The sequence below is a fragment of the Stenella coeruleoalba genome (genome assembly GCF_951394435.1).
Source record: "Stenella coeruleoalba genome assembly, chromosome: 20".
Taxonomy (NCBI): Eukaryota; Metazoa; Chordata; class Mammalia; order Artiodactyla; family Delphinidae; genus Stenella; species Stenella coeruleoalba.
This window is the reverse complement of record NC_137166.1, coordinates 47,331,304-47,355,374: the sequence shown is the minus strand read 5'-3', so window position 1 is coordinate 47,355,374 and position 24,071 is coordinate 47,331,304. Positions and strand designations below refer to the sequence as shown.

Below are 24,071 nucleotides of genomic sequence, written 5' to 3'. Positions count from 1 at the left end.
TATCCTTTCATGGGACTGTGGACTTCCCAGAGGCCCATCTGTTCTCCCCACCCTTCTGAACAGAAGAGTGAGGACAAAGGACAAACATAAAAGAAGGGACAGTAACATTTAAGGGGTGGGCAAGAGGAAGGGTCCCCAAGGAATCCTGTTTGACCATCAGGAATGGGGCTTCCCTGGTGGCCCAGTGGTTAAGACTCCACGCTCCCAATGCAGGGGGCCCGGGTTCGATCCCTGGTCAGAGAACTAGGTCCCACATGCATGCTGCAACTAGGAGTTTGCATGCCATAGCTAAGGAGCCGGCGAGCTGCAACTAAGGAACCGGTGAGCCGCAACTAAGGAGCCTGCTGCAGCTGAGACCCAGCACAACCAAATAAATAAATAAATAAATATTAAAAAAAAAAAAAAGGAATAAAGCCTCAGCCTAGCATTGGAGGCCTCCAATCCAGGGCTCCACTGCTGCTCCTGTCCCTCCTTCAGACCCCTTCACTGGGTAGGCCAGAGTGTGAGGTTTCTGGAGGCCGCCTCCTTCTTTGTAGATTTTGATGCCCTGGGCCAAGTCCCATACACTTCCAGAGCATACGGGTCAGTAAAAGTGTGAGGGAGTCACCAATCACTGACCGCTTACCCGTCAGTCAGGACTCTTGGTTGTAAGTGACAGAAACCCCACCCGACCAGCTTAAGCAAAAGGAAGAATTTCTTGACTCACTTGAGTGAAAACTGGCTGCAGGCTGGCCTGGATCCAGGTGCTCACATAATGGCACGAGCCATTTCTCTCCCCAGTTCTCAGCTGGATTTCCTTCAGTCTGTAGCAGGTTTGCCTTTTGTAGATGGTCACCAGCAGCTCTGGGATTATATCCTACCCCTTTAAAATGCCCAGAGGGAAGACAGTACCTTTTTCCCAAGACTTGTAGCAATTGGGTCCCCTCCCTGAACTAGCCACTGACTCTGATAGGCCTGGGCTCAAGCCCTGCTGCTGCTAGAGGCAGGGACAGCTCGACTTGAGCCTTGTGGACTGGGGGTGGGAGGGGTGGTTTTCCAGAGGACAGTCAGAGGCTGTCACCAGCAGGGAGGCTGGTGTCAGACAGACAACAACAGGTGACAGCCGGGCGGCCTGCCTCACCGCTCCCCGAGGGCAAGGTTCCATGCACGGAGGAGGAAACCAAGATTCAGAGAAGTCAGGTCTCCTGCCCAAGGCCACACAGCTAGTCAGTAGTTGATCCGTTATTTGAAAGCAAGGAAATGGTTGGTAGATCCAGGATTTGACCCCAAAGGTCATGCTCTGTCTGGAAGGTGACTTGGGCAGCAGTGTGGGAACTCCAGGAAGTGAGAGAGCTAGGACTAGAGCAGGGCCAGGCAGGCGGGGAGGGTTTCCTTGGGCAAGTGGGGTTGAGGCGTAGGAGAGTCAGGGGTGGTCCTCAAGGTGGGAGCCACGAAGGGGGGATGGGGGGTCACATGTCCTCGGGGCATCTGTATTCTCCTAGGCCGAGCAGCACCTCCCAGTGGTCGGTACTCACATGTGGCGGCTGTGCTTGGTGGCAGCGTCCTGTTGGTGGCAGGGGGGTACAGTGGCCGGCCCCGTGGGGACTTGATGGCCTACAAGGTGCCTCCCTTTGTGTTCCAGGCGCCTGCTCCAGATGTGAGCACTGGGGTGATAGGGAGAGGGTGGCTGGGGAGGAGGTAGCATGTTTCCCATGGTTAAGGGAGGAAGTTGGGGGGCGTCCCTGGGAGAAGGAGGGGAGGTCCCTAGGGCCGTGAGAGGAGGGAGGTCAGTCCCCAGGTCCAAGGGAGGAGGAATGGTGGTCCCTGGAGCTGAGGGCAGAGGGGCAGTGGTCCCTGGGGCTGGGGGAGAAGTGGACAGGGGTCCTCAAGGTTCTGAGCAGTTGGGGTTCCCTGGGCTCATCAAAGTGAGCGAGGACGTGGGAGCAGGCCCCAGGTGTGAGGCGCCCCCTCCTCCCTGCCCATCTCTCTACAGTACCACCTGGACTATTGCTCCATGTACACGGACCACAGCGTATGCTCCCGAGACCCTGAATGCAGTTGGTGTCAGGGAGCCTGCCAAGCTGCCCCACCTCCTGGGACTCCCTCGGGGGCCGTGAGTGACTGTCCTAGTACTCTGCCCCTTAGCACGGAGACCTGGTCCTCCGTGTCTTCTTCTGCCCAGACCTGCGCTTGGGAGACTCGTTTTCACACCTAAGATCGGCATTCCTGACTACTGACCCTTGAACCTTTGACCCTCTTCCCGGTCCTTTTGAACTTATGTCTCTGTCCCTGGATCCCCCACCCCTGTCCTCTTGATCTTTCTCATTCCAACCCAGCTTTCAATTCCCTTCTCCAGTCCCCTGACCTTTCCACCCCAAGCCTCCTGAATCCACAGCTTTTCCCAGGTCCCTTAAGCCCCAGTGGATAGTGACACCTGTCTTTCCCCTCTCTGCAGTGTCCGGCTGCCAGCTGCCTGGGCCTGGGCCGCCTCCTGGGTGACTGCCAGGCCTGTCTGGCGTTCAGCAGCACCGCCGCTCCTCCCCGGGGGCCCGGCGCCCTGGGCTGGTGCGTACACAACGAGAGCTGCCTCCCTCGGCCTGGTGAGTGTCCAGTGGCATTTTGGGAGGGGGCAGCATAGCACCCCACACCAACCCCCATCTCCCGACCCTCCTGTCCTCACAGAGCAGGCCCGCTGCCGAGGGGAGCAGATCTCAGGCACCGTGGGCTGGTGGGGGCCCGTACCTGTCTTCGTTACCTCCCTGGAGGCCTGTGTCACCCAGAGCTTCCTGCCTGGCCTGCACCTGCTCACCTTCCAACAGCCGCCCAATGCCTCCCAGCCTGACAAGGTAGGGAGCCAGGGGATGGGGCCCAGTGTGGAGTGCTGAAGGGCTTGGTCTTAGAGTTTTCATTTTTCAAATGGATCTTTATCACTCTTGCGTTTACCCCTTAAGTCTTTACATGCAAGGGTCTGATTTTCCTTATTGGCCTAAGAAAAGTTTTAACTGTGGTGAAATGCCCATAACATAAAACTTACCATTAGTGACATTCATTTATCACCTTCACAATACTGTGCAACTATCACCACTCTCTAGTTCAAGAACATTTTTTTTTTTTTTGGCTGCACCGTGCAGCATTCAGGATCCTAGTTCCCCAACCAGGGATGGAACCCGCGCCCCTGTGGTGGAAGCGCGGAGCCCTAACCACTGGACCACCAGGGAAGTCCCCAGAACTTTTTTTTTTTTTTTCTTAAGCTGCTACGGGTCTTAATTGCGACCCACAGGATCTTCGTTGAGGCATGTTTTTTGTTTGTTTGTTTTACATTTATTTATTTTATTTTTATTTTTAAAAAGTTTTTTGGCTGCGTTGGGTCTTTGTTGCTGCACGTGGGCTTTCTCTAGTTGCGGCGAGCAGGGCTACTCTTTGTTGTGGTGCTCAGGCTTCTCACTGCGGCGGCTTCTGTTGTTGTGGAGCACGGGCTCTAGGCGCGCAGGCTTCAGTAGTTGTGGCATGCAGGCTCAGTAGTTGTGGCTCACGAGCTCTAGAGCACAGGCTCAGTAGTTGTGGCGCACGGGCTTATTTGCTCTGTGGCATGTGGGACCTTCCCGAACCAGGGCTTGAACCCATGTCCCCTGCATTGGCAGGCGGATTCTTAACCACTGCACCACCGGGGAAGCCCTGTTTTTTTGTTTTTAGTTGTGGAATGTGAACTGTTAGTTGCAGCATTCATGTGGGATCTAGTTCCCCGACCAGGGATTGAACCCGGGCCCCCTGCACTGGGACCATGGAGTCTTACTCACCAGACCACAGGGAATGTGCCCCCCCAGAACATTTTTATAACCCCAAAAGGAGACCCCATATCCATTAAGTAATCACTCTCCATTCCCCTCTCCCCTTGGCCCCTGGCAACCACTAACCTTTTTCTTTTTCTGTATCTGGATTTGTTAACACTGGATAGGTCATATAAATGGAATCATATAATACGTGGGCTTTTGTGTGTGACTCCATTCACTTAGCATAATATTTTCAAGGCTCATCTGTGTTGTGGCATGTGTCAGAACTTTGTTCATTTTTTAAAAACATTTTATTTATTTATTTATTTAGCTGTGTCAGGTCTTAGTTGTGGCACATGGGATCTTTAGTTGCAGCATGAGGGATCTTTAGTTGCAGCATGCAAACTCTTAGTTGCGACCTGTGGGATCTAGTTCCCTGACCAGGAGTCGAACCCGGGCTCCCTCCATTGGGAGCACAGAGCCTTAGCTACTGGACCACCAGGGAAGTCCGAGAACTTTGTTCCTTTTTATGGCTGAATGACATTCCATTGTATGGCCATGCCATGTCCATTCATCAGCTGATAACATTTGGGTTGTTTACACCTGTTGGCAAGTTTTTCCTTTTTAAAAAAATATTTTATTTATTTACTTATTTATTTATTTATTTATTGGCTCTGTCGGGTCTTAGTTGTGGCACGTGGAATCTTTCGTAGTGGCGCGGGGGCTCTTCGTTGCGGTGTGCGGGCTTCTCTCTAGTTGTGGTGTACAGGCTTCATAGCACATGGGCTCTATAGCCCACGGCACGTGGCATGAGGGCTCTCTAGTTGTGGCGCATGGGATTAGTTGCCCTGAGGCATGTGGGATCTTAGTTCCCCAGCCAGGGATTGAACTGGTGTCCCCTGCATTGCAAGACGGATTCGTAACCACTGGACCACCAGGGAAGTCCCTCTTTTTTTTTTTTTTTTTAAATTGAGGTATAATTGACAAACAACCTTATATTAGTTTTAAGTGTACAACATAATGAATTGATATTTGCAAATATTGCAATGAAAACCTATTTTCAGTATGAGTGGAATTGCTGGGGTAATCCTATGGTTAACTTATTGAGAAATCATCAAAGTGTTTTTCCACAGTGGTTCCTTATTAATTTAAAAAATAGGTATTATAGTCACATGGTTCAAAAACCATAACAATGGGGACTTCCCTGGCATCCAGTGGTTAAGACTCTGAGCTTCCAATTCAGGGGACAAGGGTTCGACCCCTGGTCGGGGAGCTAAGATCCCACATGCCGTGCAGTGTGGCTAAAAAAAATAAAATAAAATAGAATAAATGAATCCTATATAGTTAAAAACAAAAACAACAACACAAAAAAAACCGCACAACAGTGTAAAAAGTTGTTGAGTGAAAAGTCTCTTCCATCTACCCAGTCCTCACCCCTCAGTGTGGGAAGCTGGCCTCAGCATCCCCCTAACTCAAGACCACCCTAACTCTCCCCAGAAGGTCTATTTAGATTTCTTACATATCCTTCCGCTGTTTACCTATTCAAATACAAGTAAATGTGACATTTAATTATTTTTCTTTCTTGCACCAAAAGTAATATATTATCTACACTGTACTACCACTTCCCTTTTTTTCTTTTTTCTTTTTTTTTTTGTCTTTTTGGTGGTGGTGGTGTTTTCTCATTCTCCTTTTTTTTCTTAACGTATCCCGGCAAGCTTCCCATAACAGAACTTAGGAAACACCCTCTTTTTTTTTTTTTTTTTAAACAGCTTCATAGTGTTCCATTTACATTCTGATGCCGTAGTGTTACAGTTTATTTAAACAGTCTCCCATGATGAACCCTTGGGTTGCTCCACTCTTTTACAATTACAAGAACACATGCTAGCAGTAAATCACGAAGTATGTGCGTCGCTTCAAACGTTGGATTTGGATCTGGGCTCTTTTTTTTTTTTTTAAACATATATACTGGTTCATTATATAACAAAGAACATGGTACATAGGATGAGGTCCAGAAGGGGCCTGAGCTTCTGTCCCTGTGGAGTTGGGGTGTGACACCCTCCTGGCACATGAATGTGTTTACTAACCTGGAAGGTCTCCAAGCCCCCTAGTTAAGGGATCTGGACTCTTAAGGGCTTAGGTGGAAAGATGGGGTGTTGAGGAAGAAGATGCTGAAAGGTCCAGGGTCTTGGAGTTTAATGAGAGGTGGAGATGAGCAGGGGCTGGGACCCTGTTGTCTGCTGTCTGAGTCGGAGTCCAACTCTTCTCCCAGAGTAACCGTGGGCGAGCGATCCCCCCTGCTTCTGGCCTCAGTCTCCCATTTAGTAAACTAGGGAAGGAGATTGGGTTGCCTGGTCTTTTCTAGCTCTGATGTGGCTGGAGAGGTGTGAGGACCATGGGGCGATGCAGAGAGGTCCTCATGCACGCCTCCCTCCTTGGCTGGCACAGGTCTTGATTGTCCGCAGTACGACCATCACCCTGACACCTAGCTCAGAGACCGACGTGTCCGTGGTCTACCGTGGCTTCATCCACCCACTGCTGCCAGGAGGGCCTGGAGGGCCAGGGGCTGAGGACGTGGCCGTGTGGGCCCGGGCCCAGCGCCTGCACGTACTGGCCCGGATGGCCCGTGGCCCTGACGCAGAAAACATGGTGAGGGTGCCTGGGACATGCAGGGGGCTGTTTATGGTAAATATGGGGGCTTGGATGTGTGGTGGGGAGGAGGAATGGGGAGAAATCAGAGGCGTGGGATCTATCCTTAGTGATGGGAGGGCCCTGGGGTTTTCAGTTGTGAACAGAACTGGGTGGGGGGCGGATTTTGAAGAAAGGGGAAGGTCTGAGTTACCAAGTCAGACTCCCCTGAGGAGGACGTGGGTTGCTGGGAGGTTTAGGGGTGCTTGGAGGTTTTGGGGGTCTAAGAAACTGAGGCCCTTCTGGGAAGAGGAGGGGTGGGCGCTAGGTGGGTTTGGGGCTCTTGGGGGTTTCAGGGGTCAGTGTGGGTGGAAAGTTCTGAGGCCCCTGTCTGCCCCTCACCCCTACTTCAGGAGGAGGTAGGGCGCTGGGTGGCTCAGCAGGAGAAGGAGACGAGGCGCCTGCAACGTCCAGGGTCCGCTCGCCTCTTCCCACTGCCTGGCCGGGGCCACAAGTACGCGGTAGAGATCCGGGGCCAGCTCAACGGCTCAGCGGGCCCTGGACACAGCGAGCTCACCCTGCTGTGGGACCGGACTGGCGTGCCAGGTGGCAGCGTGAGTACCCAGGTCCCCAGCTCTGACCCTGCCCCAGCCCCTGGCCTCAGATGCCCTGGGCCACAAACTAATTCCCTTGACCCTGACCTCTTACTCCTTGACTCTTGAACTCTGGGCCTCACCTTGAACCCCCCCTGGACCCCAACATCTGACCCCCAGAGTCTGACCTGATCTCGTATTCTGACCCCTGCCCGCGTCTCTGACTCCTCCTGCCCTGATCTTGCTGACCCTGACCTCTGCCCTCCATACTTTGACCTCTCATCTCTGGATTTTCTCAAACCCTGATCCCCTTTTGTCTGCTGATGTCCTAAATCCTGACTTTCTACGGGCCTGAGTTCTCAACCTTGTCTCCAGACGCTTAAGTCTTTAGCTCCAAACTCTAATCCCTATCCCAAACCTTGACGTGGAGCGTGGAGCCCCGACCCTCATGTGACCCCCGCCCCCAGGAGATCTCCTTCTTCTTCCTGGAGCCCTACCGCTCGTCGGCCTGCGCCTCCTACCCCTCCTGCCTGGGCTGCTTGGCAGACCAGGGCTGCGGCTGGTGCCTGGCCAGCGCGACCTGCCACCTGCGCCAGAGTGGGGCCCACTGCGGGGACCGCGGGGCCGGCGGCTCCCTGCTGGTGCTGGTGCCTGCCCTCTGCCCACTCTGTGAGGAGCATCGAGACTGCCACGCCTGCACCCAGGTGCCCACCAGGCCACAGCGGGGAGGGCTCGGCACGGAGTCAGCCAAAGCAGGCGACTGAGCGAGGGGGTGGGCCCCCCAGAGCTGGCACGGGTAGCCGAGGGGCCCTGTGGGCGGCGTTGGGGTAGACAGTCGGGGCCCTTGGCGTTTGTGAGCAGTGGAGAGGGGCTGGAGAGTCAGCTCCTGGCAGGCGTGACTCTGCATGCTGCAGGGATCAGAAAACCCAGCTCAGCACCTCTGCACCAGAGGAGCATTTATCCCTTTAGACAGCAGAGTCCAGGAGTAGGTCTTTCGGCCTGCTCGCCCCAGAGGTTCAAACCGCGTAGTCAGCTGTTCACCTCCCTCCACTCCATGTTCTCGTTTTCCCTGGAGGTTCATTCCTTGGGAGTGGCAAGGGAGCCTCAGGGGCTCCAGACTTTTATCCCCCCACCCAGCCACTGGAGCCCCAAGGGGAAGGAGAGCACCTTTCTGTCCCCACCTCACTCACCGGTCAGTTCAACAGAAGTCTCAGAAGTGCCTTTCATTTGCTCTAATTGGGGCTTGTGCCAGCACCTGGACCGATCAGTGAGGCTGGGAGGAAGGAGAGTGTCCCGCTGCCCATCTCTGGACCCCAGGGATTGAATCAGCGCCACCTGGACCACATACAGTGGTGCTACTGCCCAAAAAGGGAGTGGGTGCTGGTCAGGCAGAACCCATGGATGTCAGTGGCTGTAGGAAGGAGCTGGGCTTGGAACAGGGGTCTGTGGGCCCTGGCAGGCAAGGGAGGCAGCTGCCTGTTGAACTGGTGCTGGGAGACTGGCGCTGGGAGCCCCAGGGAGAAGGCTAAGCTGGGCTCTTATTCCTCCAACCTCCCAGGACCCCTTCTGCGAGTGGCATCAGAGCACCAGCCGCAAGGGGGACGCAGCGTGCAGCCGGCGGGGCCGGGGTCGGGGTGCCCTGAAGAGCCTGCAAGAGTGTCCCCCACTCTGCAGCCAGTGAGCCCAGCTGGGCCCAGGGAGAGGGTGTGTGAGGGTGTGTGGGGGCCAGGCTGTGGGGTGACCCTGTCCCTGCTCCCCGCCCCCAGGCGCCTGACCTGTGACGACTGCCTGGCCAACTCAAGCCAGTGTGCCTGGTGCCAGTCCACCCACACCTGCTTCATGTTCGCCGCCTACCTGGCCCGGTACCCGCACGGGGGCTGCCGAGGCTGGGACGACAGGTGCGGTCCGGGTGGCAGGGTTCCAGGAGGGGAGGGCGGAGACCAGGGTAGGGGTGGCTCTGACAGCCCCACACCCATCACCCTGCAGCGTGCACTCAGAGCCGCGGTGCCGGAGCTGTGACCGCTTCCTGACCTGCCACGAGTGTCTGCAGAGCCACGAGTGTGGCTGGTGTGGCAATGAGGACAACCCCACGCTGGGACGGTGAGGCGGGGCGGGGGCCTGGGGGCGGGGCCGGGTGGAGGCTCTCCGCCCACCCTAATTCTAACGGCCTCTGTTTCTCTGCCCCTTTGCCTTTTTCTTACCATCATCTCTGTTTTTCTCCCCCCCTTCTCCTTCTCTCTGTTTCGCGCTCTCTTTTCTCCCTGCCAACTCTTCCCCTGTCTCTGTGACTTGTTTTCTCTCATCTTTCCTTCTGTTTTCTTTCTTCTTGTCTGTTTCTGTTTCTCTTCTGTCTCCCTTTCACTGTATCCCTCTCTCTCTCCTGTCTTTTAAAATCCTTTTTTGTCTGGCTTCTCTGGGTTTTTCTCTGCCTCTCTTCCATCCCTCTTTCTGTCTTTCTCCGTATTCATATTTCTTTCTCTGTCTCTGATTGATCTCCCCTCTCCCTGTTACTGTTTTCCTGTCTCTGTCTCTTGTTTCTTTATCATCCCCCCGCGCCCCCCCACCCCGACCCAACCACCTTCTTCAACCTTGCCTCCCTCCCCAGTTGCCTCCAGGGGGACTTCTCCGGGCCTCTGGGTGGGGGTAACTGCTCCCTGTGGGTCGGGGAGGGCCTGGGGCTGTCTGTGGCCCTCCCTGCCCGCTGGGCATATGCCCGCTGTCCGGATGTGGATGAGTGTCGCTTGGGCCTGGCGCGGTGCCACCTGCGGGCGACCTGCCTGAACACACCCCTCAGCTATGAGTGTCACTGCCAGAGGGGCTACCAGGGTGATGGCATCACATACTGCAACCGCACGTGAGTAGGGCATGGGTTTCCATGGAGATGTCGCCCCAGGGCTGGTGCATGCGGAGATGTTGGGAGGAAGTGATCACAGTGCTGGGCTGCCTCCCATGGTGCCAGCCTCTCCAGTGAGCCTTGGGTTTTTACCTTGCAGAGCAGGCCCTCATTAGAGTGATAGGGTCCTCAGCGTAACACTAGTTAACTGTGGAGACAGGTCGCCCGTGGACTGCAGGCCACAGGCTTCAGCGTTGCCGTAGAAATGGAGGAGGATCAAGTTGAAAGGGGTTTTCACAGGGAACAGATCACCAGTGGTGATATTTGGTTACTATAGAGACAGGAGTTACTACATGTGATGGGGTTGCCTTGGAGACACGGCCACCCATGGAGTCCAGGATCTGTGGAACAGGCAGTAGCTTATGATGGTGTTGCCATGGAGATAATGGGGTGGAGTGGGATGGGGGGGGATGCCTTGGGGGCTCCAGGCCTACCCAGTCCTTCCCCCACCCCTGCCACGCCCCCTCAGGTGCCTGGAGGACTGTGGCCATGGCGTGTGCAGTGGCCCCCCAGACTTCACCTGCGTGTGTGACCTGGGCTGGACATCGGACCTGCCCCCTCCCACGCCTGCCCCAGGACCCCCCGCCCCCCGCTGTTCCCGGGACTGTGGCTGCAACTTCCACAGCCACTGCCACAAGCGGGGGCCTGGCTTCTGCGATGAGTGCCAGGGTGAGCAGCCCTCATCCTGAGCTCCTCGGGGCTGCCTCAAGGGAGCCTCCTCGGGGCTTCTGTTTTCTTTTGTCTGTGTGGGGTTCTGCGTCCCCTCCCCAGCTCTGAGTCCCTCTGTCCCATTGCCTGCTCCTCACCCCAGACAGGTTTCAGTGCCACCCACCCCTCTGGCGGGCCTCAGTACTCCCTCTTGGGATTTGCAGTTGCTCCCCAGTCGGGGTTCCAGTTACCCTCCTTTGAGCCAGGTGGGGTTGGGGAGGGTCGGGCTCCTTCTCGCTCTTGCCGCTGACTCTGCATCCTGGCTGCTGGGGCCTCCACAGACTGGACGTGGGGGGAACACTGCGAACGGTGCCGGCCGGGCAGCTTTGGTAACGCCACAGGCTCAGGCGGCTGCCGGCCCTGCCAGTGCAACGGGCATGGGGACCCACGCCGAGGCCACTGCGACAACCTCAGCGGGCTCTGCTTCTGCCAGGACCACACTGAGGGCGCCCACTGCCAGCTCTGCTCTCCTGGCTACTATGGGGACCCCCGGTGAGCCAGGGGCCACCCAGGCGGGGCAGGGTGGGGTTAGGGACATGGTGGGATAGGGCAGGACTGGTCTGACACTGGCTCTCCTCCATCTCCCCAGGGCTGGTGGCTCCTGCTTCCGGGAGTGTGGGGGTCGTGCCCTCCTCACCAACGTGTCCTCCGTGGCACTGGGCTCACGCCGGGTTGGGGGGCTACTGCCTCCAGGTGGTGGGGCAGCGAGAGCTGGGCCAGGCCTGTCCTATTGTGTGTGGGTTGTCTCAGCCACCGAGGTGCTACAGCCCTGTGCCCCTGGGACCCTCTGTCCCCCACTTACCCTCACCTTCTCCCCCGACAGCAGCACCCCCTGCACGGTGAGCACCAAGGGCACTGATTACAGGCCCACGTCTCCCCCACCCAGTCTGAATCTTCAGACGAACCCTGGCCCCCACGTCCGTGTTTTTTCATCCATCAAACTCCCAGATCTGTTCCTCAGACTCCTACCCATTTGTTCCTAAGCCCACAGACCCTCCCATTTCCCAGATTGCCTCCTGTTTCCTGGACTCCAGTTTCCCATTCCCCAGTCCAGGTATGGTAAATATTGGTACCTTGTGTGCCAACTCTGATCGATTGGTGGTGGCTGCCAGGATCTGTGTGTTGAGAAAGAGCCTCCATGCAAGAGTGCCTGATTGATTAACCATGTCTGTTATGAACACAGGAGTGGGAATGGTGGCCTCCATGCCACAGTTTGACAATCTGCCCAGGTGGTTCAAGCAGCCTTTTCCCCAGTCTCAGATTGCCCTCTCTGCTTGAGCTGCACCTCCTCCCAGACCCCAAGCATTCCTCTTTCTCATCCTCATCATCCCCTGATCCTACTCTACACCTCTCCAGCTGAGCTATGTCCTGGCCTTTGATGGATTCCCACGCTTCCTGGACACTGGTGTCGTCCAGTCGGACCGTAGCCTCATTGCTGCCTTCTGCGGCCAGCGGCGGGACAGGCCTCTCACTGTGCAGGCCCTGTCTGGTATGGGGACTGGGGGAAGTGGGACCTCTGTCCTGGGCTGTCCCTTGTCCCTATACCTTGCTACCTGAGGTGGGCTCAAAACCCAGCCTGACTCTGCCAGAGACTTGCTGGCAGTCCCTTGCCACCTCTGGGTCTCAGTTTCTTCAGCTGAGAGGCGAATAGAGAGGATTGTACTGGCTGGGTTGTGTCTCTGGAAAGAAGGGCCACGTGGGACATGTTTTTGGGACACACAGAATGTAGCTGGTGCAAGGGCCCCTGAGCATCTATCTCCTCAGCCCGCTGGTTCTCAGCCAGGAGTGACTTTGCCCCTTGGGTCATTTGGCTGTGTCTGGAGACATTCTGATTGTCGTGATCGGGGCTGCTACTGGCATCTCGTGGGTGGAGGCCAGAGATGCTACTCTGCATCCTGCAGTGCATAGGCTATAGCCCCCACAACCAAGAATTCCCAGGCCCCATTACGTCAGCTGTGCTTAGCTGATGGAGATGCACTAGAAATAATTTGTTACCCATGGCAGTTAAAGGGCCTAGGTTTGGAGATGCTTCTCTTCATATTGTAAATCAGAGTGGCTCCAAGGCTGTGAGAGAGAGGGCAGAGTTGTAGTTGGCCTGACGGCGATTGCACACGAGCCCAGACCCTTCACAGTGAGCAACTAGAGCTGCGGGGCCCTCGATTTCATTTCACTCAGCAAATGTCTACCTGCAGTAAGCTGGGCCTGAGCTAAATTCTGGGCATGTGGCAGTGAACAAGGGACACAGGCACTGCCTTCATGGGCTCACAGCAGAGGTGGGGAGTGACAAACAGCAGGGAGCAAATTGTAGGCAGAATAGTGACACTTTTGGTAAGGGACAGGAGGAAATGGAAAGGAGTGGGGAGCCTGGCTTGTCTGGGGAGTTGGGGAGGGAGTCTTTGCAGCAGGGAGATTTCACGGTGTGGGGAAGGGGCAACTAGTTCAGGTGGAGGAATAGCAGATGCCCAGGCTCTGAGAACAGGAAGCGGGTTGGTGGTGCTGGAGCGGGGAGGGCCGGGAGAGAGGGAGGTGATGAGGTCAGAGGGCCTGCAGGCCACCCCTCTCTTTTTTTTTTAAATAAATTTATTTATTTTTATTTATTTTTGTCTGCGCTGGGTCTTTGTTGCTGCATGCAGGCTTTCCCTAGTTGCGGCGAGCGGGGGCTATTCTTCGTTGCGGTGCACAGGCTTCTCACTGCGGTGGCTTCTCTTGTTGCGGAGCCTGGGCTCTAGGCGCGTGGGCTTCGGTAGTTGTGGCCCGCGGGCTCCGTAGTTGTGGCCTGCGGGCTCTAGAGCGCAGGCTCAGTAGTTGTGGCGCATGGGCTTGTTTGCTCTGCGGCATGTGGGACCTTCCCGGACCAGGGCTCGAACCCGTGTTCCCTGCATTGGCAGGTGGATCCTTAACCACTGTGCCACCGGGGAAGCCCCACCACCGCCCCCTTTTTAAATATCACTTTACTGAGGTCTTGTGACAAGCCTCTGGACTCTCTCCAACAGGGCTGCTGGTGCTGCACTGGGAGGCCAACGGCTCCTCGTCCTGGGGCTTCAATGCCTCTGTGGGCTCTGCCCGCTGTGGGTCAGGGGGCCCCGGGAGTTGCCCTGTCCCCCAGGAGTGTGTGCCCCAGGACGGGGCCGCAGATGCTGGACTCTGCCGATGTCCCCAGGGCTGGGCAGGCCCACACTGCCGCATGGCTCTGTGTCCTGAGAACTGTAATGCCCACAACGGGGCAGGGACCTGTAACCAGGTACAGGTGAAAGAGGGCAAGCTGGACGGGACAGGGAGCCGGGTGGGGGTAATCAGGGCTCCTCCCAAGCTTCCTTCTGCTGTTCCCCAGAGCCTGGGCGTGTGCATCTGTGCTGAGGGCTTCGGGGGACCTGACTGTGCCACAAAGCTGGACGGTGGGCAGCTGGTCTGGGAGACCCTCATGGACAGCCGCCTCTCAGCCGTGAGTTGTGGATGCCCCTTGGCGGGGAGGTGCCATGCAGCCCGCCTCCTGGATCGTTCTCCCCATTCCACTCCCGAGACTACCCACTAGGCCCAGCATGCCACTCTGTAATGCCCTTACCTGAGCCCTCACGTCTGCACCCCACCCACAGGACACAGCTAGCCGCTTCCTGCACCGCCTGGGGCACACTATGGTGGAGGGACCTGAGGCCACCTTGTGGATGTTTGGGGGCCTGGGTCTGCCCCAGGGGCTGCTGGGAAACCTGTACAGGTGAGGACTGCCCTGGGGAGGTAGGATGCCTGAATGAGAAAAGGTTACCTCAGGGGACACTGAGACGTCTCTGACATAAGAGTCCCCTCGGGGGGGTGCAGGACAACGTCTACAGGTGAAGGATACCCCAAAGGATGCTGGGACACTTGTCGCAGGAGGCTGACCTCAGGGACTGGGACACTTATTTGGGTGGTGCTACCCCAGGGGATGGTAAGGTGATTGTTATAGGAGGGTCACCTTAGGGGTTTTGGGATACCTGCCAAGTGGGGGGGGTGATCCCAGGGGTTGCTGGGATACCAGTGTGTAGGGGGGTCACCCAAGGGCATGCTGGTGTGACTGTATAGTGAGGCTGCCTTTTTGCATCTTGGCCCCAGGTACTCAGTGAGCGAAAGGCGGTGGACACAGATGTTGGCAGGAGCTGAGGACGGGGGCCCAGGCCCCTCACCCCGCTCCTTCCATGCAGCTGCCTATGTGCCTGCTGGCCGTGGCGCCATGTACCTGTTGGGGGGGCTCACGGCTGGGGGCGTCGCCCGGGATTTCTGGGTCCTCAACCTCACCACCCTGCAGTGGCGGCAGGAGAAGGTGAGCATCTCTCCCCTCCCCTAGTCCCCACAACCAGGCTCTAGCAAAGGTGACCAGAGCAGCTCCTGCCAGCTTTGCCCCCAGAGGAAGAGGATTCCTCCCAGGGCTTCAGCACAAGCCCCAGAACTGAATTTCATTGGCCATTGTGGGTCACATTTCATTCCTGAGTCAGTCCCTAGCCAAGGGGACATGAGGCTCTGGTCTCCAGGCTGGGGCACAGCCCGCTGTGGAGCCGGTACAGTCAGCCCCATGCAGCCAGAGAGCAGAGGAGCAAGGGCTTCGCAAAGGGTCCCCAGGCTACTCCTACCTGAAGAAGTGACACTGAGCAGGCAGAGACAGCAAGAGGTCTGCTGCTCACCTGCCGGGACCACGGCTGGCGGGGAGGCCTGGGGTCTGACCCGCCCCAGGCAGCTCACGACCTCCTTAGTGGTTCAAGGGGAGTTCGGGGAGCTCTGAGCCTTGCTTCTACCCACAAGATGACCCCTGACCTCTGCCCCCCACCCCCATGACCTCCACCCTTCATCCCCAAGGCCCCGCAGACCGTGGAGCTGCCAGCAGTTGCTGGTCACACCCTTACTGCCCGCCGAGGCCTGTCTCTGCTCCTGGTGGGTGGTTACTCCCCTGAAAATGGCTTCAACCAGCAGCTGCTTGAGTACCAGCTGGCAACCGGCACCTGGGTGTCCGGAGCCCAGAGCGGGACACCTCCCACAGGTGGGCCTGGGGACAGGGCATGGCGGGGAGGGGGCACTATGCTTTTGACTCCCAGCCATCCTCTCTGTCCACTCCTGTAGGCTGTGGTCACTGCCCCCCCTACCTGTTGTCTCCCTGTCTACCCCCATCACCCGCCCACATTCTCAGGATGCTGCCTTTTGAGAAGTTCAGTTTCTATACCCTTCCCAGACTTCATGAGAAGCTGCCTACCTCCTGCCCAGTAGCAGTGGGTCACTGTTTCCCTCTTCTAGGTCCTAGATCAGTGCCCCTCAGGTATTTTCCTTTCTCTCTCTCTCCTTCTACATTCTTTAATCACCATCCGCAAGGTCATTCTGGTCACCCTGTCTCCCTCTCTTGTCTTTCCCAGGGTCTCTTTAATGGTTGTCCTTTAGAACCGAAGGGAGAAGGAGGGGTTGAGAAAGGCTTCCAGGTCTCTGGCATCAGGGCCTGGTAGGGTGGTGGTGTGGTCATGAGAGGGGGAGCCCAGGAAGACGGGGAGTGTTCCTGATCACCAGCCCTTCCCCCAGCCTCTGTGCTCACTAATCCTTCACCCCCAGGTCTATATGGTCATTCCGCTGTGTATCACGAGGCCACTGACTCCCTCTACGTGTTTGGGGGCTTCCGCTTCCACGTGGAGCTGGCGGCCCCATCCCCTGAGCTCTACTCCCTGCACTGTCCTGACCGCACCTGGAGCCTGCTGGCCCCTTCTCAGGGGGCAAAGGTCAGGAAAAAAGGTCCAGACAGATGAGTGTAGGGGGTAGGAGGGAGGGGGGCCCCCCCTTTCCCAGTGCCCCAGGGACTGGCTCAACCTTGGATTCCTACTCTGCCTCCTTTCTGGTACCCCAAGTCTCCCCTCCTTCTCTCTGTGACTTGGAGGTAAGAATCCTAGACCAGGAGGTCAGAGGCCTGGGTTCTGTCCCAGCTCTGCCACACTCTGGGCGTGGCCGTGACAGGTCCCTCCCCTTCCTGGCCTCTCCAGCTGTGAAACGGGACACTGAGGCTCCTTGTGCTTCTGCCTTCAAGGCCAAAGGAGACAGTGGGAGAGCAGGAAACCCCGGGTATGCTGTTTAGAGACAATTGCATTTGCCATCCACACACATATTCCCAAGCCCTTCTTGGGGCTGGACCACAAGGGAGATGGAAGTAAGAGCCCCAGCAGGATACACCCCGGTCCAGCTGGCGAGGTCACCCAAGAAATGTGGGGCTCATCTCAAGCATCTGAGGCTGGGTTCCTGAGGACCAGCATGGGGTTTGGGGGTTCTGGGAGTTCAGGGAAAGGAGATGGCTGTGGAGACAGCTCTGAGGAATGAGGGAGGCTTCCCGGAGGAAGGAGGTGAGATTTGAGGAAGGTTAGGATTGGGTGGGCTGGTAGGGGCTGGGGCGTGGGGAGGTTTGGAGTGGCGGGTGGGCTGAGAGGGAGCACGAAGAGCGGGTGACCGTGGGCTCTGACAGCCCGTCCTGCCGTGTGTCTCCCCATCAGCCCCGCCCCCGACTTTTCCACGCCTCAGCCTTGCTAGGAGACACCATGGTGGTCCTTGGGGGGCGCTCGGACCCTGACGAGTTCAGCAGCGATGTCCTGCTCTACCAGGTCAACTGCAACACCTGGCTCCTGCCTGGCCTCATCCGTAAGTCCACCACTCTCCCTGGGAGGCCGCGGGACAACCAGGGGGAGCGCTGGCCCTGTCCTGCGACTCTCACTCATGAGGGGTCATTTGGGTCCCTTCAGGCCCACAGGCAAAGCTCCTGTCCTCTCCACATTATCTAAGCACCCACGGAGACACCCTCCTTCTTTTTCTGTCTTAGAAAAATTTTTAATTCTGTTTATGAAGTAATGATGGTCATTGTAGATAATTTGTAAAATAGGAAGGAAAAAATCCCCCATAATCCCATTCTCTAGAGGCAACGACTGTCATATGTGAGGGTGCTTCCTTCCAGTTCATAGGCTGGAAAGGGATTGTATCTTGCCGTTTTATTTCATTTGACAGTCATTGTAAATGACTGACTGTGTGTGTGTGTCTCCGGGCCTGTCTCCTTTGCTTTTTGTTGCTTTCTCTGACCCTCTGTCTCTAACTCTCTTTCGCTTTTAATCTATTTTTTCCACTGACTCCTTTTTTTTCTTGAGGATTTAAAAAAATTTAGGTGAAATTCACATAACACGATTAGTCATCATAAAACGAACAATTTAGCGACATTTAGTACCTTCACAGTGTGGTTCAGCCACCACTTTAGTCTTGTTCCACAACATTTTTTTTTTTTTTGGCCACGCCACGTGGCATGTAGGATCTTAGTTCCCCGACCAGGGATTGAACCCGTGCCCCCTGCAGTGGAAGTGCAGAGTCTTAACCACTGGACTGCCAGCGAAGTCCCCGGGTTCCACAACATTTGTCTCTGTTCTTTTTTTTTTTTTTTTTTTGGCGGTACATGGGCCTCTCCCGCCGCAGAGCACAGGCTCCGGATGCGCAGGCTCAGCGGCCGTGGCTCATGGGCCCAGCCACTCTGTGGCATATGGGATCCTCCCGTACCGGGGCACGAACCCGTGTCCCCTGCATCAGCAGGCAGACTCCCAACCACTGCGCCACCAGGGAAGCCCATGTCTCTGTTCTTATTCCACTCTTTTCTGTTCCTTTTTTCCGTTTATGTGTCTCTCTCCCTCTCTTTTGTCTTGCTGTGTCTGATGCTCTTGTCCTATTTGGCCTTTTCTGTCTTCTCTCTGTCTTTCGTTGTCTGTCTCTGCTCTCCTTAGACTGTCTCTCCTCTCAGCATCCCTCTCTGACTGGTACCTTTGTGTGAATCTCTTCCTCGAGTCTCCTGCTCTCTCTCTCTGAACTTTCTGTCTTTCCCCAGGCCCAGCCTCTGTGGGACCACCAATGGAGGAGTCTGTGGCCCACGCTGTGGCAGCGGTAGGGGGTCGCCTGTATATCTCAGGAGGCTTTGGGGGAGTGGCCCTGGGCCGCCTGCTGGCCCTGACCCTGCCCCCGGACCCCTGCCACCTGCTGCCCTCGCCCGAAGCTTGTAACCAGTCTGGGGCCTGTACCTGGTGCCATGGGGCCTGCCTGTCCGGGGACCAGGCCCATAGGTAACCATGGAGACTGACAGCACGTGGGTGGGTGGGTGGTACTGGTGCTCTCCGAAGTGGGTTCTGTGCCAGGCCAGGCTTGTGGGGGAGGCCTCAGCAGGGTGTGGTCTGGTTAGGAGACCAGCTCACACGGGAAAATGGGCAGCTTATCACAGGCAGGGGCAGGCTCGGGGACCTCACTGAGTGGGGAGCCCTGTTTGTGGGCTGGAGTTAGCTGGGTCTGAACTGGGCCGTAAATGACCGGTCAAGTTTAGACCATGAGGGTTCAGAAGCGGGGCTGTATCTGGTGTATTTTAGAAACCATCTGAGCTGGGGAAGAATGAGATTGGAAAGGTGGGTGGGTCAGCTCAGAAAGGGCTTCCGGTGCCTGGCTGAACTGCGCTCCGTCCAGCTCCAAGACTCCTTGTCTGGAGTTTGGGAATCCAAACATATCAGGAGGCTGAAGGCGCTGTCCTAGGTTTAGCACAAACTAACTTGACTGCGCAGTTATCCTGCACTGGTATGAGGCTACTAACGTGGTATGAGGCTACTAACGGGCTTTATTTTGTCCCATTAAATGTGTCACCATGTTTACTACAGAATATTAAAGGGTTTGATTTTTAGGGTGCTCCCCCAGACTCTGCTAGGGGTATTATGTAACAGCGGGTACACCCACTGCTTTTCTGAAACCTGGAAAGTTCTGAAACAGGTGTGCCTTCAAGGATTTTGAGTGAGGGATTATGGCCCTCCACTGTGGGTGATGGGGAGGCACAGAAGGTTTAAGCAGGAGAGGGCAGGGGCAGGCTTGTGAAGGAGGGGGTGGTGAGGGGAGGCTGCAGGTGGAGGCCTGGAAGGGGGAGGCTTGAACTGGGCGGGGGCTGCAGGGCTGGAGGAGGAGGGGATGGTCAGAGAAGAATTCAGGAGGCAGAGGCCTCGGTGGCTGGAGGGCCAAGAGGCCATGGGATATCGTCCAGTGTCTCTGACCTGGGTGATAGGTGGACGTGGGACCATCACCAAGGGAGTTGGGGAGGAGCAGGTTTGGGAGGCCTGTGCTGAGAGCACTTGGGAGTGCATATGTGGGACCTGCAGGCCGGTGTCCACGAGGCACCAGGAAGAGGCGAGGGTGAGGAGGAAGGGTGGGGCCTGGCTGAATGTGATGAGCCAGACCTCCTATCTCCCCAGGCTGGGCTGTGGTGGTCCCCCCTGCTCTCCAATGCCCCACTCCCCCGAGGAATGTCGACGTCTGCGGACCTGCAGTGAGTGCCTGGCCCGCCATCCCCGGACCCTGCAGCCTGGAGATGGAGAGGTGAATGATGGGGGTGGGGGTGGGAAGGGGGCGTGGCTCAGGCACCACTGAGCTCTTCAGCTGGGATTGGGTGGCAAGACCTGAGGCTGGAGGGATGCTGGGGGCCCTGACAACCCCGCTGAGCCCGTATCCCCCCGCCAGGCATCTGCCCCCCGCTGTAAGTGGTGTACCAACTGCCCTGAGGGTGCCTGCATCGGGCGCAATGGGTCCTGCACCTCGGAGAATGACTGTCGCATCAACCAGCGAGAGGTCTTCTGGGCTGGGAACTGCTCGGAGGCCGTGTGTGGGGCGGCCGACTGCAAGCAGTGCACAAGGGAGGGCAAGTGCATGTGGACGCGGCAGTTCAAGAGGACTGGTGAGCGCTGAGGCTTGCTCCCCGAGAGGAGAGTTTGGGGGCCTGGATTCCTGCTGCAAGGACGCAAGGGGCTCAGGGGCCTGGTTTGAGGGAGGAGGGGAGGGGCTGGGGGCCCGGACCTGCTTCTAATCCGTGTGCCCCCAACCCCAGGGGAGACCCGCCGCATCCTCTCGGTGCAGCCCACCTATGACTGGACGTGCTTCAGCCACTCTCTGCTGAACGTGTCCCCGATGCCGGTGGAATCATCGCCCCCCCTGCCCTGCCCCACGCCCTGTCACCTCCTGCCCAACTGCACCTCCTGCCTGGACTCCAAGGGTGCAGACGGGGGCTGGCAGCACTGTGTCTGGAGCAGCAGCCTCCAACAGGTACTGACTGCCCCCAGCGGGGTGTGCTGTGGCCCTCCTCCCTGCTGCACACTGACCTTTCTCCAACCCCGCCGCCGCTGTCCTATGTCCGCCTCCATTTCCTTAGGGCTGGTCCCACCATCACACTTTCTCTTTCTTCCCACTTTCTCTTCTCTCGCCCCTTCCAACATCTCTTTCTTCCCTCTTTGCCTTGTTCTTGTTGTTGGTTTTTTTTTTTTGGCTACGTCGCACGGCTTGGGGGATCTTAGTTCCCTGATCAGAGATCGAACCCGCGCCCCCAGTGGAAGCGTGGAGTCTTAACCACTGGACCACCAGGGAAGTCCCTCTCCTTGCCTTGTGAGTCTCCCTGTCATGTCCCAGCACCCGCTTCCTGACTCCTCAGCCCTGGTGTCTCTCCAACTCTCAGTTAAGCTCTCCTCGCCCCATCCTTCCCAGGACTCAATACCATCTCCCTTCTCCCTCTCACACCTTTCCACTTTCCTCCTCCATCTCTTTCTCTCTCTACTTTTAGAAGTTTTGGTTGTGAGAAACAGAAACCCACTCGAGCTGGTGTTATTATAAGGAACCGGGGGTATTTGATGTTGTCTGAAGGTAGGAAGTACTGTTGCTTCATCCTTCTTGGGCCGCCTGGTCTCTGATCTCAGCTGTTTTCTGCGCGTCTCCATCCTCTGGTTTCTCTCGGCTTGATCATCAACACACACCACCTCAACTGGCAGACCTTGACCCTCAGTCTGTGTGACTTCCTTTTTTTTTTTTTTTTAAATATTTATTTATTTACTTGGCTGCGTTGGGTCTTAGTTGCGGCCTGTGGGCTCTTCGTTGCGGCGTGCAGGCTTCTCTGTAGTTGTGGCACACGGGCTCAGTAATTGCGGCACGCAGGCTTAGTTGCCCCACAGCACGTGGGATCTTAGTTCCCCGACCAGGGGTCGAACCCGCGTCCCCTGCATTGGAAGGCGGATTCTTAACCACTGGACCACCAGGGGAGTCGCTATGTGACTTTCTAATTCCAGAGACTACAGTCATCTCTGTGTTCTTCTGTTAGTTCACATTCTCAGGGAAGACTTCAGCTCAGCTCACGAGTTAGATGTCCAGCCGTGGTCCAGTGAGGTGTGGCCAGGGAAGGGAAGGAGCACTGCTTCTGACACAGCCATTCAGACCCACCCCTCATCTATGGCTATGGTCTAGAGAGATGATTCTTGAACATGGGCATGGTCTGGGGAGGTACAGTCCACCCTTTGGCTGCCCAGTGCGTGCTGTCTCATAAGGTCCATTCCAAAGACGCCTCTGGGGGGAATTCCCTGGTGGTCCAGTGGTTAGGACTTCGCACTTTCACTGCCGAGGGCCCGGCTTCAATTCCTGGTCAGGGAACTAAGATCCCACAAGCCGTTCAGTATGGCTGAAAAACAAAACAAAACAAAAAAACCAAAGATGCCTCTGCCTGGCATGATTTAGCTGTCCCAGTGGCAGACACAGGCAGTCAGCCCCAGCCCCACCCCAGCAGGAGATAAGAAAGCTTCAGCTACTGCTGTCATATCCAGAAACAGTGTCACTGGGCCAGAATTGTGAGTCTGTCTACTCCTCATTCATCTTTTTTTTTTTGGCGGTATGCGGGCCTCTCACTGTTGTGGCCTCTCCCGTTGCGGAGCACAGGCTCCGGACGCGCAGGCTCAGCGGCCATGGCTCACAGGGCCAGCCGCTCCGTGGCATGTGGGATCTTCCCAGACCGGGGCACAAACCCGTGTCCCCTGCATCGGCAGGCGGACCCTCAACCACTGCGCCACCAGGGAAGCCCTACTCCTCATTCATCTTTATTGTGCAAGATTGTGCAAGACCCAACTGAGGTGTGATTACTCACCATCTCACAACCCAAGAGCCTACACGAGTCTTTGGTAAAATAGGAGTGCTGTCAACAGACCCTGTCTGGGGTGTTTTCCAACACCAACAACCAATTCTCCAGTTCTCTGGACGCCAACTATGTGTTCAACAATTCAGTTAATTTCTGACACTATCTACGTGACATCAGAGTCACATCCCACAGGTTAAAGTGTTCAGTTCCACAAGACTGCTCCCCCTTCAGATGGCAGTCACAAATCCAGGCTAACTGGCTGTACATTGGGGGTTCCCACCATCCCCTCTGCAGGGCTGATAATGTGCTAGAATGGCTCACAGAGCTCAGAGAAACGTTTACTTACTCACACTGGTTTATTATAAAGGATACAGCTCAGGAAGAGCCAAATAGAAGAGGTGAATCGGCAAGGCATGCAGTTTCCATGCCTTCACTGGACATGCCGCCCTCCCAGAGGATGCACTCATCAACCCGGAAGCTCTCTGAATCGCATCGTTGTTGTTCTTTTTTTTTTTTGGCCGTGCCGCGCGGCTTACGGGATCTTAGTCCCCCGACCAGGGATTGAACCCCAGCCCACAGCAGTGAAAGCACAGAGTCCTAACCACCGGACTGCCAGGGAAGTCCCCTGAATCTCATGGTTCAAGTGTTTTTATAGAGCTCAGTCTCTCCCCTGACCCCCTGGTGGGTGGGTGGGGCTCTAATCGCTTGGTTTTTCGGCTGACTCCCCTAAGTCACCCCGTAAGCATAAACTCAGGTGTAAAAGGGGTCCCTTATGAACAGCAAAAGACGTCCCCACCGCTCAGGAACCCCTATGTGTTTTAGTAGCTCAGTACCAGGAACCAGGGACAAAGGCCAGATACATTTTTGTGTCATACCACACCGTCCCATAGGAAGGTCGTCCAAGTTAGATGGGAGAATGTATGTAGAGCGTGGAGCCCGGCCTGCTATTCAGTAAAAACTCAGTAACATCCCCATGTTCCACCCACTGGGAGGATTCCCAGTCTCCGCTGTCTGGGTCACACCAAGAGGGTCAGTGCAGCGGCTGGGAGTGGGGGGTGCTCCCCATGGGGCTCTCAGCGTGGCTGCAAGGGCAGAGGTCCCCTGCGGTGGCACCTCTAACGAGCAGAGGCCTCTCGTCCTCAAGCCTGGGGTCCTTCCGGTGATACACGTCCTCCCTAAATATTATTGAGATTTCCATTATTTGTTTTTATTGGGATCCCAGGAACTGGAAGGCAACACCAGAGAGCCTGCAGGCAGCTCAGGAGGTGTGAGGCGGGAGGGGGTGGTGGGGCGGCTGAATGGAGAGCGCGGAGCTGATGCTGCGTGGGAATGTCAGAGGGCTGCTGCCAGCTCTTCTGATTTCTGGGAAAATCAGTTAAAACTGTTGGCTCGAGTGTTTTAAAAACACAGATCAATCATAACAGGTGCGCAGACCAGACCTGTTGTGATTTCGCTCAAGGGCAGCCGTATTTTAACAGTCAGGCATTGTTCTTCTAAATGCCTTTGGCCTCAGAGGCTGGGGCAGACAACAAGGTGCTCCCTTCCCTGGCTGGCTGGCTGGCTGGCTGGCT

The 24,071-nt window shown here is 56.4% G+C and overlaps 1 protein-coding gene across 3 annotated transcripts in view; it reads left to right on the top strand.

Annotated features, from left to right (window-relative positions):
- MEGF8 (multiple EGF like domains 8) overlaps positions 1–24,071 on the top strand; it is a gene marked incomplete at its 3' end in the record, with an annotated part of 41,618 nt that overhangs the window by 10,104 nt on the left and 7,443 nt on the right. The window contains exons 9-34 of one of the 3 annotated variants that reach the window (XM_079906720.1): positions 1,482–1,636; positions 1,973–2,092; positions 2,435–2,579; positions 2,662–2,825; positions 6,195–6,395; positions 6,788–6,988; positions 7,435–7,671; positions 8,526–8,644; positions 8,734–8,865; positions 8,954–9,067; positions 9,573–9,821; positions 10,330–10,529; positions 10,850–11,060; positions 11,158–11,407; positions 11,925–12,057; positions 13,562–13,809; positions 13,900–14,010; positions 14,162–14,280; positions 14,655–14,862; positions 15,393–15,573; positions 16,131–16,294; positions 17,054–17,198; positions 18,418–18,649; positions 19,811–19,934; positions 20,076–20,289; positions 20,440–20,654. In XM_079906720.1, the coding sequence (XP_079762846.1) occupies positions 1,482–1,636; positions 1,973–2,092; positions 2,435–2,579; positions 2,662–2,825; positions 6,195–6,395; positions 6,788–6,988; positions 7,435–7,671; positions 8,526–8,644; positions 8,734–8,865; positions 8,954–9,067; positions 9,573–9,821; positions 10,330–10,529; positions 10,850–11,060; positions 11,158–11,407; positions 11,925–12,057; positions 13,562–13,809; positions 13,900–14,010; positions 14,162–14,280; positions 14,655–14,862; positions 15,393–15,573; positions 16,131–16,294; positions 17,054–17,198; positions 18,418–18,649; positions 19,811–19,934; positions 20,076–20,289; positions 20,440–20,654 (4,592 nt within the window). The remainder of the gene's footprint in view (positions 1–1,481; positions 1,637–1,972; positions 2,093–2,434; positions 2,580–2,661; positions 2,826–6,194; positions 6,396–6,787; positions 6,989–7,434; positions 7,672–8,525; positions 8,645–8,733; positions 8,866–8,953; positions 9,068–9,572; positions 9,822–10,329; positions 10,530–10,849; positions 11,061–11,157; positions 11,408–11,924; positions 12,058–13,561; positions 13,810–13,899; positions 14,011–14,161; positions 14,281–14,654; positions 14,863–15,392; positions 15,574–16,130; positions 16,295–17,053; positions 17,199–18,417; positions 18,650–19,810; positions 19,935–20,075; positions 20,290–20,439; positions 20,655–24,071) is intronic. The other 2 variants (XM_079906721.1, XM_079906722.1) reach the window with 2 other exon arrangements.